We start from the raw sequence: 17,176 nt of genomic DNA on the forward strand, positions 1-17,176 counted from the left end.
GACACACCGACCCGGGGGTGGGGTTTACAACGGGGAACACACCGACCCGGGGGTGGGGTTTACATTGGGGAACAACCTCTCCGAGGGGTGGGTTGGAATCTCTTCCAGTGTTTGCCTCTCCATTTTTCCCCTCAGCTCCTCTCCTAATCCCTCAGTGCCGACTCTCCCTCACACTCATCGCTCTCCAATCACCATTCACCCCTGTCCGCCCCGCCCCGCCCCGCCCGCTCTCCGGACTCCGGACTCCGGCCCCGGCTGGACTTCGCTCCCGCTGCCCATTTGCTCCCCGCCCTCCTCCGGCGCCATGGCCGTTAGAATCCCATCGCTTTTCGCGGCCCGAATCGGCTCATGGCGGCGCCTCAGCTCCGGGAACGGGGGCGGGCTCGCCGGGCAGCGGGGTAGGTAGAGGGGCAAACCCTTCACCCTCAACTCCATCCTCTCCCCAACCCTCAGCCTAACCCCTCCGCAGCATCACCTCTCAACCCACTACAGGTACCCAGAGGGGGGAGGTCGAGAAAGTGTAAGGACTAGACCCTCTACTCTCCCCCTAACCCCCTCAATTACCCCCACATCATCATGCTCACCCCCACACCTCACCCAACCATCCTCAGCCCCAAACCACCCTCAGCCGTCTCCATCACCACACTGACCAAACCCCCAACCACACCCCCACCCCCACCCCATTACCCTGCTCCACACTGACTGCAGCTTCCCACAGGAACAGGAAAAGTCCAGGTTGCCCCCCAGCTCCCGGCCTGTGACATCGAGCCCCAGAAATACCAGGTGAGGGAGAAGGCAGAAGGGAGGAGAGAGGGGGAGAGAGTTCAGGGGATGGAGGGAGTGGGGAGAGAGTTCAGAGTGTGGAGGGTGAGGGGAGAGAGTTCAGAGGATGGAGGGTGTGGGGAGAGAGTTCAGAGGATGGAGGGAGTGGGGAGAGAGTTCAGAGGATGGTGGGAGTGGGGAGAGAGTTCAGGGGATGGAGGGTGTGGGGAGAGAGTTCAGAGGGTGGAGGGAGGGGGCGAGAGTTCAGAGGGTTGTGGGAGTGGGGAGAGAGTTCAGAGGGTGGAGGGAGGGGGGAGAGATTTCAGGGGATGGAGGGAGGGGGGGAGAGATTTCAGGGGATGGAGGGAGGGGGGGGAGAGTTCAGAGGGTGGAGGGAGGGGGAGAGAGTTCAGAGGGTGGTGGGAGTGGGGAGAGAGTTCAGGGGATGGAGGGAGGGGGAGAGAGTTCAGAGGGTGGAGGGAGGGGGAGAGAATTCAGAGGATGGAGGGTGTGGGGAGAGAGTTCAGAGGTAGGAGAGTGTGGGGAGAGAGCAGAGGATGGAGGGTGTGGGGAGAGAGTTCAGGGGATGGAGGGTGAGGGGAGAGAGTTCAGAGGATGGAGGGAGGGGGGAGAGAGTTCACAGGGTGGAGGGAGGGGGGAGAGAGTTCAGAGGATGGAGGGTGTGGGGAGAGAGTTCAGAGGATGGAGGGAGTGGGGAGAGAGTTCAGAGGGTGGAGGGAGGGGGAGAGAGTTCAGAGGATGGAGGGTGTGGGGAGAGAGTTCAGAGGATGGAGGGTGAGGGGAGTGAGTTCAGAGGATGGAGGGAGTGGGGAGAGAGTTCAGGGGATGGAGGGAGGGGGGAGAGATTTCGGGGGATGGAGGGAGGGGGAGAGAGTTCAGAGGGTGGAGGGAGGGGGAGAGAGTTCAGGGGATGGAGGGAGGGGGGAGAGAGTTCAGGGGATGGAGGGTGTGGGGAGAGAGTTCAGGGGATGGAGGGTGTGGGGAGAGAGTTCAGAGGGTGGAGGGAGGGGGAGAGAGTTCAGGGGATGGAGGGAGGGGGGAGAGAGTTCAGGGGATGGAGGGTGTGGGGAGAGAGTTCAGGGGATGGAGGGTGAGGGGAGAGAGTTCAGGGGATGGAGGGAGGGGGGAGAGAGTTCAGGGGATGGAGGGAGGGGGAGAGAGTTCAGAGGATGGAGGGTGTGGGGAGAGAGTTCAGGGGATGGAGGGTGTGGGGAGAGAGTTCAGAGGATGGAGGGAGGGGGGAGAGAGTTCACAGGGTGGAGGGAGGGGGGAGAGAGTTCAGAGGATGGAGGGAGGGGGGAGAGAGTTCACAGGGTGGAGGGAGGGGGGAGAGAGTTCAGAGGATGGAGGGAGTGGGGAGAGAGTTCAGAGGATGGAGGGTGAGGGGAGTGAGTTCAGAGGATGGAGGGAGGGGGGAGAGAGTTCACAGGGTGGAGGTAGGGGGGAGAGAGTTCAGAGGATGGAGGGTGAGGGGAGAGAGTTCAGAGGATGGAGGGAGGGGGGAGAGAGTTCACAGGGTGGAGGTAGGGGGGAGAGAGTTCAGAGGATGGAGGGAGTGGGGAGAGAGTTCAGAGGATGGAGGGAGTGGGGAGAGAGTTCAGAGGATGGAGGGTGTGGGGAGAGAGTTCAGGGGATGGAGGGAGGGGGAGAGAGTTCAGGGGATGGAGGGTGAGGGGAGAGAGAGTTCAGAGGGTGGAGGGAGGGGGAGAGAGTTCAGAGGATGGAGGGTGTGGGGAGAGAGTTCAGAGGGTGGAGGGTGTGGGGAGAGAGTTCAGGGGATGGAGGGTGAGGGGAGAGAGTTCAGGGGATGGAGGGTGTGGGGAGAGAGTTCAGAGGATGGAGGGAGAGGGGAGAGAGTTCACAGGGTGGAGGGAGTGGGGAGAGATTTCAGAGGATGGAGGGTGAGGGGAGAGAGTTCAGGGGATGGAGGGAGGGGGAGAGAGTTCAGGGGATGGAGGGTGAGGGGAGAGAGAGTTCAGAGGATGGAGGGTGAGGGGAGAGAGAGTTCAGAGGGTGGAGGGAGGGGGGAGAGAGTTCAGAGGATGGAGGGTGTGGGGAGAGAGTTCAGGGGATGGAGGGTGAGGGGAGAGAGTTCAGGGGATGGAGGGTGAGGGGAGAGAGTTCAGGGGATGGAGGGTGTGGGGAGAGAGTTCAGAGGATGGAGGGAGGGGGGAGAGAGTTCACAGGGTGGAGGGAGGGGGGAGAGAGTTCAGGGGATGGAGGGAGTGGGGAGAGAGTTCAGAGGATGGAGGGTGAGGGGAGAGAGTTCAGGGGATGGAGGGTGTGGGGAGAGAGTTCAGAGGGTGGAGGGTGTGGGGAGAGAGTTCAGAGGATGGAGGGAGGGGGGAGAGAGTTCACAGGGTGGAGGGAGGGGGGAGAGAGTTCAGGGGATGGAGGGTGAGGGGAGTGAGTTCAGAGGATGGAGGGAGTGGGGAGAGAGTTCAGGGGATGGAGGGTGAGGGGAGAGAGTTCAGAGGGTGGAGGGTGAGGGGAGAGAGTTCAGGGGATGGAGGGAGTGGGGAGAGAGTTCAAGGGATGGAGGGAGGGGGGAGAGAGTTCAGAGGATGGAGGGTGAGGGGAGAGAGTTCAGAGGATGGAGGGAGAGGGGAGAGAGTTCAGGGGATGGAGGGAGTGGGGAGAGAGTTCAGAGGATGGAGGGTGAGGGGAGAGAGTTCAGAGGATGGAGGGAGAGGGGAGAGAGTTCAGGGGATGGAGGGAGTGGGGAGAGAGTTCAGAGGGTGGAGGGAGGGGGAGAGAGTTCAGAGGGTGGAGGTAGGGGGGAGAGAGTTCATAGGATGGAGGGAGTGGGGAGAGAGTTCAGAGGGTGGAGGGAGGGGGAGAGAGTTCAGAGGATGGAGGGTGTGGGGAGAGAGTTCAGAGGATGGAGGGTGTGGGGAGAGAGTTCAGAGGGTGGAGGGAGGGGGGAGAGAGTTCAGGGGATGGAGGGGGCGAGAGAGTTCAGGGGATGGAGGGAGTGGTGAGAGAGTTCAGAGGATGGAGGGAGGGGGGAGAGAGTTCAGAGGATGGAGGGTGAGGGGAGAGAGTGCAGAGGTTGGAGGGTGTGGGGAGAGAGTTCAGAGGATGGAGGGGGGAGAGAGAGTTCAGGGGATGGAGGGAGTCGGGAGAGAGTTCAGGGGATGGAGGGTGGAGGGGGCGAGAGTTCAGAGGGTGGTAGGAGTGGGGAGAGAGTTCAGAGGATGGAGGGGGGAGAGAGAGTTCAGGGGATGGAGGGAGTGGGGAGAGAGTTCAGGGGATGGAGGGTGGAGGGGGCGAGAGTTCAGAGGGTGGTAGGAGTGGGGAGAGAGTTCAGAGGGTGGGGAGTGAAGAGAGAGAGTTCACTGGGTTGTGTTCAGTGCAGGATGTTTGGAGAATGAAGATGTTCTTTGGGGTGCGATGGAAGGTGGGGGTGCATTTGGTAGCGGAGTTCGGGGGGGGGGGCGGGTTTGGTGCTGATCTGACAGCACCTCACCGTAACACTGAATGTGTCCTGGAACAGGGCCGGTCCCAGCAGGAGCTGCTCACCCTGAGGAGATCCCACCTCTCACCTTTTGCCTTCACCTATTACCAACGTCCCCTGCTGCTCCACCACGGACACATGCAGTGGGTGTGGGACGCAGACGGACACCGTTACCTGGACTTCTACGGAGGCGTCGCCACCATCAGTGTGGGGCACTGTCACCCGTGAGCACTCACACCCTACCCTTCCAGAGGCAGCGCCAGTCTGTGGGGAGGCCAGGAGTGTGAGGGACGGAGATGGGTGGGTTCATGGTTGGGGTCGTTAGTGTCAACATGCGGGTATGGTAGGGTGGTTGTAGGTGTAGGAGAAAGGAATGGAGAAATGTATGGACATTTTGCAGAAGGAAATGGAGGGAGATGGACTTTGGGAACATGTGGTGATGTGGATATTATGAATGGGATGTGGACATTGGGAATGAGGGATGTGAACATTGGGAACGGGGTGGATGTGAACATTGGGAATGGGGGCGATGTGGACATTGGGAACGGGGTCGATGTGAACATTGGGAACGGGGTGGATGTGAACATTAGGAATGGGGGCGATGTGGACATTGGGAATGGGGATGTGAACGGGGTGGATGTGAACATTGGGAACGGGGGCGATGTGGACATTGGGAACTGGGTGGATGTGGACATTGGGAACGGGGGTGATGTGAACATTGGGAACGGGGTGGATATGGACATGGGAACGAGGTGGATGTGGACATTGGGAACGAGGTGGATGTGGACATTGGGAACGGGGTGGATGTGGACATTGGGAACGGGGGCGATGTGGACATTGGGAACGCGGTGGATGTGGACATTGGAAACTGGGGTGATGTGGACATTGGAAACGGGCGATGTGGACATTGGGAACGGGGAATGTGAACATTGGGAACGGGGAATGTGGACATCGGGAACGAGGTGGATGTGGACATCGGGAACGGGGGTGATGTGGACATCGGGAACGGGGTGGATGTGGATGTGGACATTGGGAACGGGGTGGATGTGGATGTGGACATTGGGAACGGGGTGGATGTGGACATTGGGAACGGGGGTGATGTGGACATTGGGAACGGGGTGGATGTGGACATTGGGAACGGGGTGATGTGGACATTGGGAACGGGGTGATGTGGACATGGGGAACGGGGGTGGATGTGGACATGGGGAACGGGGGTGGATGTGGACATCGGGAACGGGGAATGTGGACATCGGGAACGAGGTGGATGTGGACATCGGGAACGGGGGTGATGTGGACATTGGGAATGGGGTGGATGTGGATGTGGACATTGGGAACGGGGGTGATGTGGATGTGGACATTGGGAACGGGGGTGATGTGGACATTGGGAACGGGGTGGATGTGGACATTGGGAACGGGGTGGAGGTGGACATTGGGAACGGGGAATGTGGACATTGGGAACGGGGGTGATGTGGACATTGGGAACGGGGGTGATGTGGACATTGGGAACGGGGTGGATGTGGACATTGGGAACGGGGGTGATGTGGACATTGGGAACGGGGTGATGTGGACATGGGGAACGGGGGTGGATGTGGACATGGGGAACGGGGGTGGATGTGGACATCGGGAACGGGGGTGATGTGGACATCTGGAACGGGGGTGGATGTGGACAATGGGAACAGGGGTGATGTGGACATCGGGAACGGGGGTGATGTGGACATCAGGAACGGGGTGGATGTGGACAATGGGAACGGGGGTGATGTGGACATCGGGAACGGGGTGGATGTGGACATCGGGAACGGGGTGGATGTGGACATCGGGAACGGGGTGGATGTGGACATCGGGAACGGGGGTGATGTGGACATCAGGAATGGGGTGGATGTGGACAACGGGAACGGGGGTGATGTGGACATCGGGAACGGGGTGGATGTGGACATCGGGAACGGGGAATGTGAACATTGGGAACGGGGTGGATGTGGACATTGGGAATGGGGTGGATGTGGACATTGGGAACGGGGGTAATGTGGACTTTGGGAACGGGGGTGATGTGGACATTGGGAACGGGGGTGATGTGGACCTTGGGAATGAGGTGGATGTGGACATTGGGAAGGGAGTGGATGTGGACATTGGGAACGGGGTGGATGTGGACATTGGGAACGGGGAATGTGAACATTGGGAATGGGGTGGATGTGAACATTGGGAACGGGGTGATGTGGACATTGGAAATGGGGAATGTGGACATTGGGAACGGGGTGGATGTGGACATTGGGAACGGGGTGGATGTGGACATTGGGAATGGGGAATGTGGACATTGGGAACGGGGTGGATGTGGACAGTGGGAATGGGGATGATGAGGACTGGGATTGGGGTGTGAGAAGGATATTGAGAATGGGGGAATGTGGACATTGTGAATGCGTAGTGTTGTGGACATTGAGAATTGGGATGTGGACATTGGGAATTGAGGATGGGAACATTGGGAATGGGGCCGTGAACATTGGCAATAAGGGGTGATGTGGACCATGGGAATGTGGAGATGGGGTCATTTAGAATAGGTGGGATGTGGACATTGGGAATAGGGAGAGGTGGTATTTGGGAATAGGATGTGTGTGGACATTGGGAAAGGGCATTGATGGTGACATTGGAATGTGTGGTAATGTTTACATTATGAATGGGGCTGTGGACATTGGGAATGGGGATGATGTGGTCATTGGGAATGGGGGATGTGGTCATTGGGAATGGTGATGATGTTGATATTCTGAATGGGGATGATGTTGACATTGGGATGGGAATGATGTGGACATTGGGAATTGTGAGTTGTGGTATTTGGGAATGGGGTGTGATGTGCACATTTGGAATGGAGATGATATTGATGCTAGGAATAGTGGTGATATGGACATTGATAATGGTGGTGACATGGACATTGGGAATGCGGATGATATGGACATCGGGAATGGGAATGATGTGGACATTCTGAATGGTGGTTATGCGGACATTGGGAATGGTGAAAATGTGAACATTGGGAAAGGGGGTGGTGTGGACATTGAATGGAGGTGATGTGGATATTGGAAATGGTGATGTGGACATTGGGAATGGGGGATGACATTGGGAATTGAGAGTTGTGGTATTTGGGAATGGGGAGTGATGTGCAGATTGGGAAATGAGATGATGTTGATACTGGGAACAGGGTTGATGTTGACATTGGGAATGCGGATGATGTTGACATTGGGAATGGGGGTGATGTGGACATTGAATGGAGGTGATGTGGATATTGGGAATGGGGATGATGTGGAAATTGGTAATGGGTTGATGTGGAAATTCTGGATGGTAGTGATGTGGACATTGGGAAAGGGGTGTTGTGGTCATTGGGAATGAGGGAATGACATTGGGAATTGGGAGATGTGTTCATTGGGAATTGGGGTGATTTTGACTTTGGGAATGTGGATGATGTGGACATTGGGAATGGGGGTGATGTGGACATTGGGAATGGGGAATGTGGACATTGGGAATGCGGATGTGACATTAGGAATGGGGATGATGTTTGCTTTGGGAATGGGGAATGTGGACATTGGGAATAGGTGTGATGTGGATATTGGGAATGGGGATGATGTGGAAATTGGTAATGGGTTGATGTGGAAATTCTGGATGGTAGTGATGTGGACATTGGGAATGGGGAAGATGTGGACATTGGGAATGAGGGAATGACATTGGGAATTGGGAGATGTGTTCATTGGGAATTGGGGTGATTTTGACTTTGGGAATGTGGATGATGTGGACATTGGGAGTGGGGGTGATGTGGACATTGTGAATGGGGGTGATGTGGACATTGGGAATGGGGAATGTGGACATTGGGAATGCGGATGTGACATTAGGAATGGGGATGATGTTTGCTTTGGGAATGGGGAATGTGGACATTGGGAATAGGTGTGATGTGGATATTGGGAATGGGGATGATGTGGAAGTTGGTAATGGGTTGATGTGGAAATTCTGGATGGTAGTGATGTGGACATTGGGAATGGGGAAGATGTGGACATTGGGAATGAGGGAATGACGTTGGGAATTGGGAGATGTGTTCATTGGGAATTGGGGTGATTTTGACTTTGGGAATGTGGATGATGTGGACATTGGGAATGGGGTGATGTGGACATTGGGAATGGGGAATGTGGACATTGGGAATGGGGAATGTGGACATTGGGAATAGGGAATGTGGACATTGGGAATGCAGATGTGACATTAGGAATGGGGATGATGTTTGCTTTGGGAATGGGGAATGTGGACATTGGGAATGAGGGAATGACATTGGGAATTGGGAGATGTGTTCATTGGGAATTGGGGTGATTTTGACTTTGGGAATGTGGATGATGTGGACATTGGGAGTGGGGGTGATGTGGACATTGGGAATGGGGAATGTGGACATTGGGAATGCAGATGTGACATTAGGAATGGGGATGATGTTTGCTTTGGGAATGGGGAATGTGGACATTGGGAGTGGGGTGTGAGAAGGATATTGAGAATGGGGGAATGTAGACATTATGAATGCATAGTGTTGTTGACATTGAGAATTGGGATGTGGACATTGGGAATTGAGGATAGGAACATTGGGAATGGGGGCCGTGAACATTGTCAATAAGGGTGATGTGGACCATGTGAATGTGGAGATGTTGACATTGGGAATGGGGAATGTGAACATTGTGAATGGTGGTGATGTGGACATTGTGAATGGTGAGTTTTGGGTCCCTTATCTTAGCGAGGATGTGCTGTAACTGGAGAAGGTTCAAAGGAGTTTCACAAAAATGATTCCAGGATTGAATGGCTTGTCATATGAAGAGTGTTAGATGGCTCTGGGCCTGTATTCATTAGAATTCAGAAGAATGAGGGGTGACCTAATTGAAATCTATTGAATAGTGAAAGGCCTTGATAGAATGGATGTTTCCTATGGTGGAGTGTCTAGGATCAGAGGCACAGCCGCAGAATAGAATGACGTCTTGTTAGAATGGAGATGAGGAGTAATTTCCTTAGCCAGCGAGTGGTGAATCTGTGGAATTCTTTGCCCCAGGCAGCAGTGGAAGCCAAGTCTTTATTATATTTAAGGTAGAGTTTGATAGATTCTGGATTGGTCAGGGCATGAAGGGCTACGGGGAGAAGGCAAGAGATTGTGCTGAGGAAAATTGGATCAGCATGATGAAATGGTGGAGCAGACTCGATGGGCCAAATGGCCAAATTCTGCTCCTATATCTATGATCTTATCATATACAGAGAGCAACTAAAAGAATCATTAGAAGGGAAAAGATGAAATATGAAAGCAAGCTAGCAAATAATATCAAAATGGATTGTAAATGTTTTTTCAAGTATATAAAAGATAAAGAGAGATGAGAGTGGATATAGGATCACTAGAAAATGATGCAGGAGAAATAATATCAGGGGAGAAGGAGATGACAGGTGAACTAAATGAGTATTTTGCATCAGTCTTCACTGTGGAAGGCACTAACGGTGTCCCAGATGTTGTAGTGTGTGAAGGAAGAGAAGTGGGTGCAGTTACTATTACAATGGAGAAGGTGCTTGAAAAGCTGAAAGACCCAAGGGTATTTCAGTCATCTTGACCAGAGGAACTGCACCCTTGGGTTCTGAAAGAGGTTGCGGTAGAGATTGTGGCAGCATTAGCAATAATCTTTCCAAAATCATTGGACTCAGAGCCAGAGGACTAGAAAATTGCAAATGTCCCCCCACTCTTTAAGAAAGGAGGAAGGCAGCAGAAAGGAAATTATAGACCAGTTAGCCTGACCTCAGTGGTTGGGAATATGTTAGAGTCAATTGTTAAGGATGAGGTGATGGAGTACTTGGTGACACAGGACAAGACAGGTCGAAGTCAGCATGGTTTCCTTCAGGGAAAATCCTGCCTGATGAACCTGTTGGAATTCTTTGAGGAGATTACAAGTAGGAGAGATAAAGGGGATGCAGAGGATGTGGTATATTAGGACTTTCAGAAGGCCTTTAGCAAGGTGCCACACATGAGGCTACTTACCAACTTAAGAGCCCGTGGTATTACAGGAAAGTTTCTAACATGGTTGGAGAATTGGCTGATTGGAAAGAGGCCACCAGTGGGAATAAAAGGATCCTTTTCTGGTTGGTTACCAGTGATAGTGGTGTTCTGCAAGTGGCAATGTTGAGGTCACTTCTTTTTATGTTGTATATAAATGATTTAGATGATGGAATAGATGGCTTTGTTGCCAAGTTTGCAGATGATACAATGATTGGTGGAGGGGCAGGTAGTGTTAAGGAAACAGGTAGAATGCAGAAGGAATTAGATGGATTAGGAGAATGGACAAGAAAGTGACAAATGAAATATAATGTTGGAAAATGTATGGTCATGCACTTTGATAGTAGAAATAAATGTGTGGACTATTTTCTAAACGGGGAGAAAATCCAAAAATCTGAGATGCAAAGTCACTTGAGAATCCTTGTGCAGAACACCCTAAAGGTTAACTTGCAGGTAGAGTCAGTGGTGAGGAAGGCAAATACAATGTTGGCATTCATTTCAAGAGGTCTAGAATACAAGACCAAGGATGTGATGCTGAGGCTTTATAAGGCACTGGTGAGGCCTCACCTTAAGGATTGTGAACAGTTTTGGACTCCTCATCTTAGAAAAGATGTGCTGGCATTGGAGAGGGTCCAGAGGAGGTTCACAAAGATAATTCCAGGAATGAAAGGAATACAAGGAACGTTCGATGGCTCTGGGTCTGTACTCGCTGGAATTTAAAAGAATGAGGGAGGATCTCATTGAAACATTTTGAATGTTGAAAGATCTAGACAGAGTAGATGTGGAAAGGATGTTTCCCATGGTGGGAGAGTCTAGGACAAGAGGGCACAGCCTCAGGATAGAGGGGTGTCCTTTCAAAACAGAGATGTGGAGAAATTTCTTTAGCCAGAGGGTGGTAAATTTGTGGAATTTGTTGCTATGTGCAGCTGTGGAGGCCAGGTCATTGGGTGTATTTAAGGCAGAGATTGATAGGTTCTTGATTGGACATGGCGTCAAAGGTTACGAGGAAAAGGCCAGGAACTGGGTTTGAGGAGGAGATGAAAAGAAGGATCAGCCATGATTGAATAGTGGAGCAAACTCAATGGGCCAAATGGCCTAATTTCTCCTCCTATGTCTTATGGTCAATCGTCAAAAACTGCTGACAATATGTCAAGTGAGGCTTCACCCTTGCTTTATAAATTCTCAACATTATATGCTTGCTTTTATATCCTAGTCTTCTTGAAATGAGCGCTAACACTGCATTTGTCTTTCTCACCACAGACCGAACCTGCAAATTAACTTTTAGAGAACCTGCACAAGGATTCCCAAATCCCTTTGTGCCGCAGATTTTTTTGTATTTTCACTCCATTTAGAAAACAGTCAACCCTTTCATTTCTTCTACCAAAGTGCATGACCATACACTTCCCAACACTATTCTATCTGCCATTTCTTTGCCCATTCTCCTAATCTGTCTAAGTTCTTCTGTAGTCTTTCTACTTCCTTAAAACTATCTTCCCCTCCACCTATCTTCATATTGTCTGCAAACTTTGCAACAAACCCATCTATTCAATCAACTAAATCATTGCCATATAACATAAAAAGAATTGGTCACCAACACAGACCATTGTGAACATCACTAGTCACCGGCAACCAACCAGAAAAGCTCCCTTTATTCCCACTCTTTGCCTCCTGCCAATCAGCAAGTTTTACCCATGCTAAAATCTTGTAGTCTCATTTGTGGGACCTTGTCAAAGGCCTTCTGAAAATCCAAGTACACAACTTCAACAGATTCTCCTTTGTCCATACTGCTTGTTATTTCATCAAAAAATTCCAACAGGTTTGTCCAGCAAAAGTTAACAAATTCCATGTTACATGCTGGTGATAATAAACATGATTCTGATTCTAATTCAGCAATATTTTCACTTGAGGAAACCATGCTGACTGTGGCTAGTTTTATCATGAGTCTCCAAGTACCCTGAGACCTCATCCACAGTTCATCTGCTATTTTGTTGACGCCATTACTAGCTCTCTAGCATCATTTTCCAGTGCTCCAATATCCACTCTCACCTCTCTTTTTCTCTTTATGTATCTGAAGAAACTTTGCTATCTTCTTTAATATTATTGGCTAGCTTACTTTCATATTCCATCCTTATGTTCTTAATGAACTTTTTAGTTGCCTTCTGTTGGTTTTTAAAAGCTTCCCAATCCTCTAACTTCCCACTAATTTTTGCTCTGTTATATGTCCTCTCTTTGGCTTCGACTTATCTTGTCAGCCACGATTGTGTCATCTTTCCTTGAGAATACCGTACTTCCTCCTCTTTGGCATGTATATGTCCTGTTCCTTCTGAATTGCTTCCAGAAATTCCAGCCATTGCTGCTCGGAGAACTCTGAGACCTTCAGTGTCCCTGACAACGACAACTGTGAGAAGTGCATCCAGCTGCAGCTTTTAACAAACCATGTTACGGAGTTGGAGCTGGAACTGGATGAACTCCAGATCATTCAGGAGGCTGAGGAGGTGGTAGGTAGGACATATAGAGAGGTAGTTACACCCAAGGTGCAGGACATAGGAAACTGGGTGACAGTCAGGAAGGGGAAAGGGGTTAAGGAGCCAATGCAGAGTACCCTTGTGGCCATCCCTCTCAACAACAGGTACATCACTTTGGATACTGTCGGAGGAGGGGGAGGGGTGGGATGATCTAACAGAGGAATGATGGAGGAACTCAGCAGGCCAGGCAGCATCAATGGAAAAACGTACAGTTGATATTTCAGGCCAAAACCCTTCAGCAGGATTGGAGAAGGAAGATGAGGTTATGCCTGCCTTCTTGTTGGCTACGTGAAACAGTCCATGTTCCAAGCTGACACTGGTGACCAACCCCACTTTTCCTATCAACAACTGCATTGGTGCTGTTTCCTGCACCCATGCTGAGCTCGTCAACTTCATCAACTTTGCCTCCAACTTCCACCCAGCTCTCAAATTTACCTGGTCCATTTCTGACACCTCCCTCCCTTTTCTCGATCTTACTGTCTCTATCTCTAGAGACAGCTTATCTGCTGATGTCTATTAGAAACCCATGGACTCACAGCTACCTGGACTGTACCTCTTCCCACCCTGTTACTTGTAAAAATGCCTTTCTCTTCTCTCAATTCCTCTATGTCCACAGAATCTCTTCTCAGGGTGAGGCTTTCATTCCAGAAAGAAGATGTCCTCCTTTTTCAAAGAAAGGGGCTTCCCTTCCTCCATCATAAACGTTCCTCTCAAGTACATCTCTTCCATTTCATGCACGTCCCATCCTCTCACCAGGGTTCCTCTTGTCTTCACCTACAATCCCACCAGCCTCCACGTTCATCACATAATTCTCTGTAATTTGACCATTTCCAACGGGATCCCACCACCAAGCACATCTTTCCCTCCCCACCCACTTTCTGCTTTCTGCAGGGATTGCTCCCTATGCAACTCCTTTATCCATTCGTTCCTCCTCACTGATCTTCCTCCTGGCACTTATCCTTGCAAGCGGAACAAGTTCTACACCTACCCTTACACCTCCTCCCTCACCACCATTCAGAGCCCTAAACAGTGTGTTTAGGGTGTGGCCTCCTGTAATTCGGTGAGACCTGATGTAGATTGGGAGACCAAGCACCTACGCTCCATCTGCCAGAACAAGCTGGATCTCCCAGTGGCCACTCATTTTAATTCCACTTCCCATTCCCATATGTCAGTCCATGGCATCCTCTACTGTCGCGATGAGGCCACACTCAGGTTGGAGGAGCAACACCTCATATTCTGTCTGGGCATGAACATGGATTTCCAGAACTTGCTGTAATGACCCCACCACTTCACCATTTCCCATCCCCTTTTCCCTCTCTCACTTTATCTCTTTGCCCACCGTCACCTCCCTCTGGTGCTCCTCTCTCCTTTTCTTTCTTCCATGGCCTTCTGTCCTCACCTATCAGACTCCCCCTTCTCCAGTCCTGCACCTCTTTCGCCAATCAGCTTCCCAGTTATTTACTTCTCCCCCCCCCCCCACCACCTTTTAAATCTATTCCTCAGCTTTTTTTCTCCAGTCCTGCTGAAGGGTCTCGGCCGGAAAAGTTGACTGTACTTTTTTCCATAGATGCTGCCTGGCCTGCTGAGCATCTCCAGCACTTTGAGTGTGTTACACTTGGATTTCCACCGTCCCTTGTTTGGAGAGGAAAGTCACACTGGACAAGTCTCCAGCACTGACTCTGCCTCTGTGACTGAACAGAAGGGGGAGAAGAGGCGCACTGTGGTAATAGGGAGTTAGGAAATGGACAGGAGGTTCTGTTACCTGGATTCTGTAATACCATGGGCTTGCAGCTTGTTAAACATCCTCCTGTGGGACCTTGTCAAAGGCCTACTGAAGATCATCTTTCCTGCCTCTATCTGATCTATTCCTTTCATAATTTTACATGTTTCTATAAGATCTCCTCTCAGTCTTCTGAATTCCAGCAAGTACATTCCGAGGTGACTCAATCTCTCCTCACAGTCTAACCCCCTCATCTCTGGAATCAACCTGGTGAAGCTCCTCTGCACCGCCTCCAAAGCCAGTATATCCTTCCTCAAGTAAGGAGACCAGAACTGCACACAGTACTCCAGGTGCGGCCTCACCAGTACCCTGTACAGTTGCAGCATAACCTCCCTGCTCTTAATGAAGGCCAACATTCCATTTGCCTTCTCGATAGCCTGCTGCACCTGCAAACCAACCTTTTGTCATTCATGCACGAGCATTCCCGTCCCTCTTTTACAATTTAAATAATCTGATCTTCCATTTTTCCTTCCAAAGTGGATAACCACGCATTTACTAACATTGTATTCCATCTTGTATTCCAGACCCTTGCCCACTCACTTACCCTATCTATATCTCTCTGCAGACTCTCCGTATCTTCTGCACAATTTGATTTTCCACTCAATTTAGTATCATCAGCAAACTTAGATACACTACACAGTCCCCTCTTCCAGATCGTTAATTTATATCGTGACAGTTGCAGGCCCAGCATCGAACCCTGCGGCACACTGTTCACCACTGATTGCCAACCACAGTAACACCCGTGTATCCCAACTCTCTGCTTTCTATTAGATAACCAATCCTCTATCCATGCTAATACATCACCCCAACTCTATGTAACGTAATCATATGGATAATTATCAAGCACCTTCTGGAAGTCGAAGTAAATATCTTCCATCTGTTCCTCTCTATCCACTGCACTCATTATATCCTCAAAGAACTCCAGTAGGTTTATCAAACAGGACCTGCCTTTGCTGAATCCACCCTGTGTCTGTCTGATGGATCCATTTCTTTCCAGATGTCTCACTATTTCTTCTTTAATGACAGCTTCAAGCATTTTCCCAACTAATTGGCCTATAGTTACCTGCCTTTTGCCTCCATCCTTTTTTGAACAGTGGCGTGAAATTCGCCTTCTTCCAATCTGCCAGGACCTGCCCAGAGTCCAGAGAATTTTGGTAAATTATCACCAAAGCCTCTACTATAACTTCTGCCATTTCTTTCAGTACCCTGAGATGCATTCCATCAGGACCTGGGGACTTGTCTATCTTCAGGTCCACAAGTTTTCTCAGCAATACCTCTTTAGTGATTGCTATTGTATCAGGGTCCACACCTCCCATCGCATCCATAACATCTCTCTTTGGCATGTTAGACGTGTCAACTGTAGACTCACCCAACCTTGGTGGAAAAAAGCCTGCTTGCATTTACCCTATCTACACCACTGATAATTTTGAAAACCGGAAATTATTTCCTAAGATAAATTACATCACACTTTGAGTCATACACAACGGAAAAGGCTCTTCGGCCAACAGGTCCATACTGACTAATCTGCCAAGCTCCGTACAGTTCTTCAGGAGAGTGCACCCGAATGTGCTGAGGTCAGGTACCCAGAGGGTGTTCTCAGACAGAGAGGCAGGCTGCCAGGGTCAAAGGGCTGGGACCTGTGGAAGGTGCTCAAGGTGAATGAACATTGACGAGCACAGGGGGTGGACGATTGTGTGTCTGTGTGTGTGTGTGTGTGTGTGTGTGTGTGTGTGTGTGTGTGTGTGTGTGTGTGTGTCTGTGTGTGTGTGTGTGTGTGTGTGTCTGTGTCTCTGTGTGTGTGTGTGTGTCTGTGTCTCTGTGTGTGTGTGTGTGTCTGTGTGTGTGTGTCTGTGTGTGTGTGTGTGTGTGTGTGTGTGTGTGTCTGTGTGTGTGTGTGTGTGTGTGTGTGTGTGTGTCTGTGTGTGTGTGTCTGTGTCTGTGTGTGTGTGTCTGTGTGTGTGTGTGTGTGTGTGTGTGTGTGTCTGTGTGTGTGTGTGTGTGTGTGTGTGTGTGTGTGTGTGTCTGTGTGTGTGTGTGTGTCTGTGTGTGTGTGTCTGTGTCTGTGTGTGTGTGTCTGTGTGTGTGTGTGTGTGTCTGTGTCTCTGTGTGTGTGTGTGTGTCTGTGCGTGTGTCTCTGTGCGTGTGTCTCTGTGTGTGTGTGTCTGTGTGTGTCTCTGTGTCTGTGTCTGTGTGTGTCTCTGTGTGTGTGTGTGTCTGTGTGTGTGTGTCTCTGTGTGTGTGTGTCTGTGTGTGTGTCTGTGTGTGTGTCTGTGTGTGTCTGTGTGTGTGTGTGTGTGTGTGTGTCTGTGTGTCTGTCTGTGTCTGTGTCTGTGTGTGTGTGTGTGTCTGTGTGTGTGTGTCTGTCTGTGTCTGTGTGTGTGTGTCTGTCTGTGTCTGTGTGTGTGTGTGTCTGTCTGTGTGTGTCTGTCTGTATGTGTGTCTGTCTGTGTGTGTCTGTCTGTGTGTGTGTGTCTGTGTGTGTGTCTGTGTGTGTGTGTGTGTGTCTGTGTGTCTGTGTGTGTGTGTGTGTGTGTCTGTGTGTCTGTGTGTGTGTGTGTGTGTCTGTGTCTCTGTGTGTGTGTGTGTGTCTGTGCGTGTGT

General features: G+C 50.8%; 1 protein-coding gene across 1 annotated transcript in view; it reads left to right on the top strand.

Annotated features, from left to right (window-relative positions):
* Window positions 1-244: 244 nt before the first annotated feature.
* agxt2 (alanine--glyoxylate aminotransferase 2) overlaps window positions 245-17,176 on the top strand; it is a 74,042-nt gene continuing 57,110 nt past the window's right edge. The window contains exons 1-3 of the mRNA XM_073047838.1: window positions 245-398; window positions 719-783; window positions 4,280-4,464. Of these exons, the coding sequence (XP_072903939.1) occupies window positions 305-398; window positions 719-783; window positions 4,280-4,464 (344 nt within the window). The 5' untranslated portion in view covers window positions 245-304. The remainder of the gene's footprint in view (window positions 399-718; window positions 784-4,279; window positions 4,465-17,176) is intronic.

The sequence above is a fragment of the Hemitrygon akajei genome, chromosome 6 (genome assembly GCF_048418815.1).
Source record: "Hemitrygon akajei chromosome 6, sHemAka1.3, whole genome shotgun sequence".
Lineage (NCBI taxonomy): Eukaryota > Metazoa > Chordata > Chondrichthyes > Myliobatiformes > Dasyatidae > Hemitrygon > Hemitrygon akajei.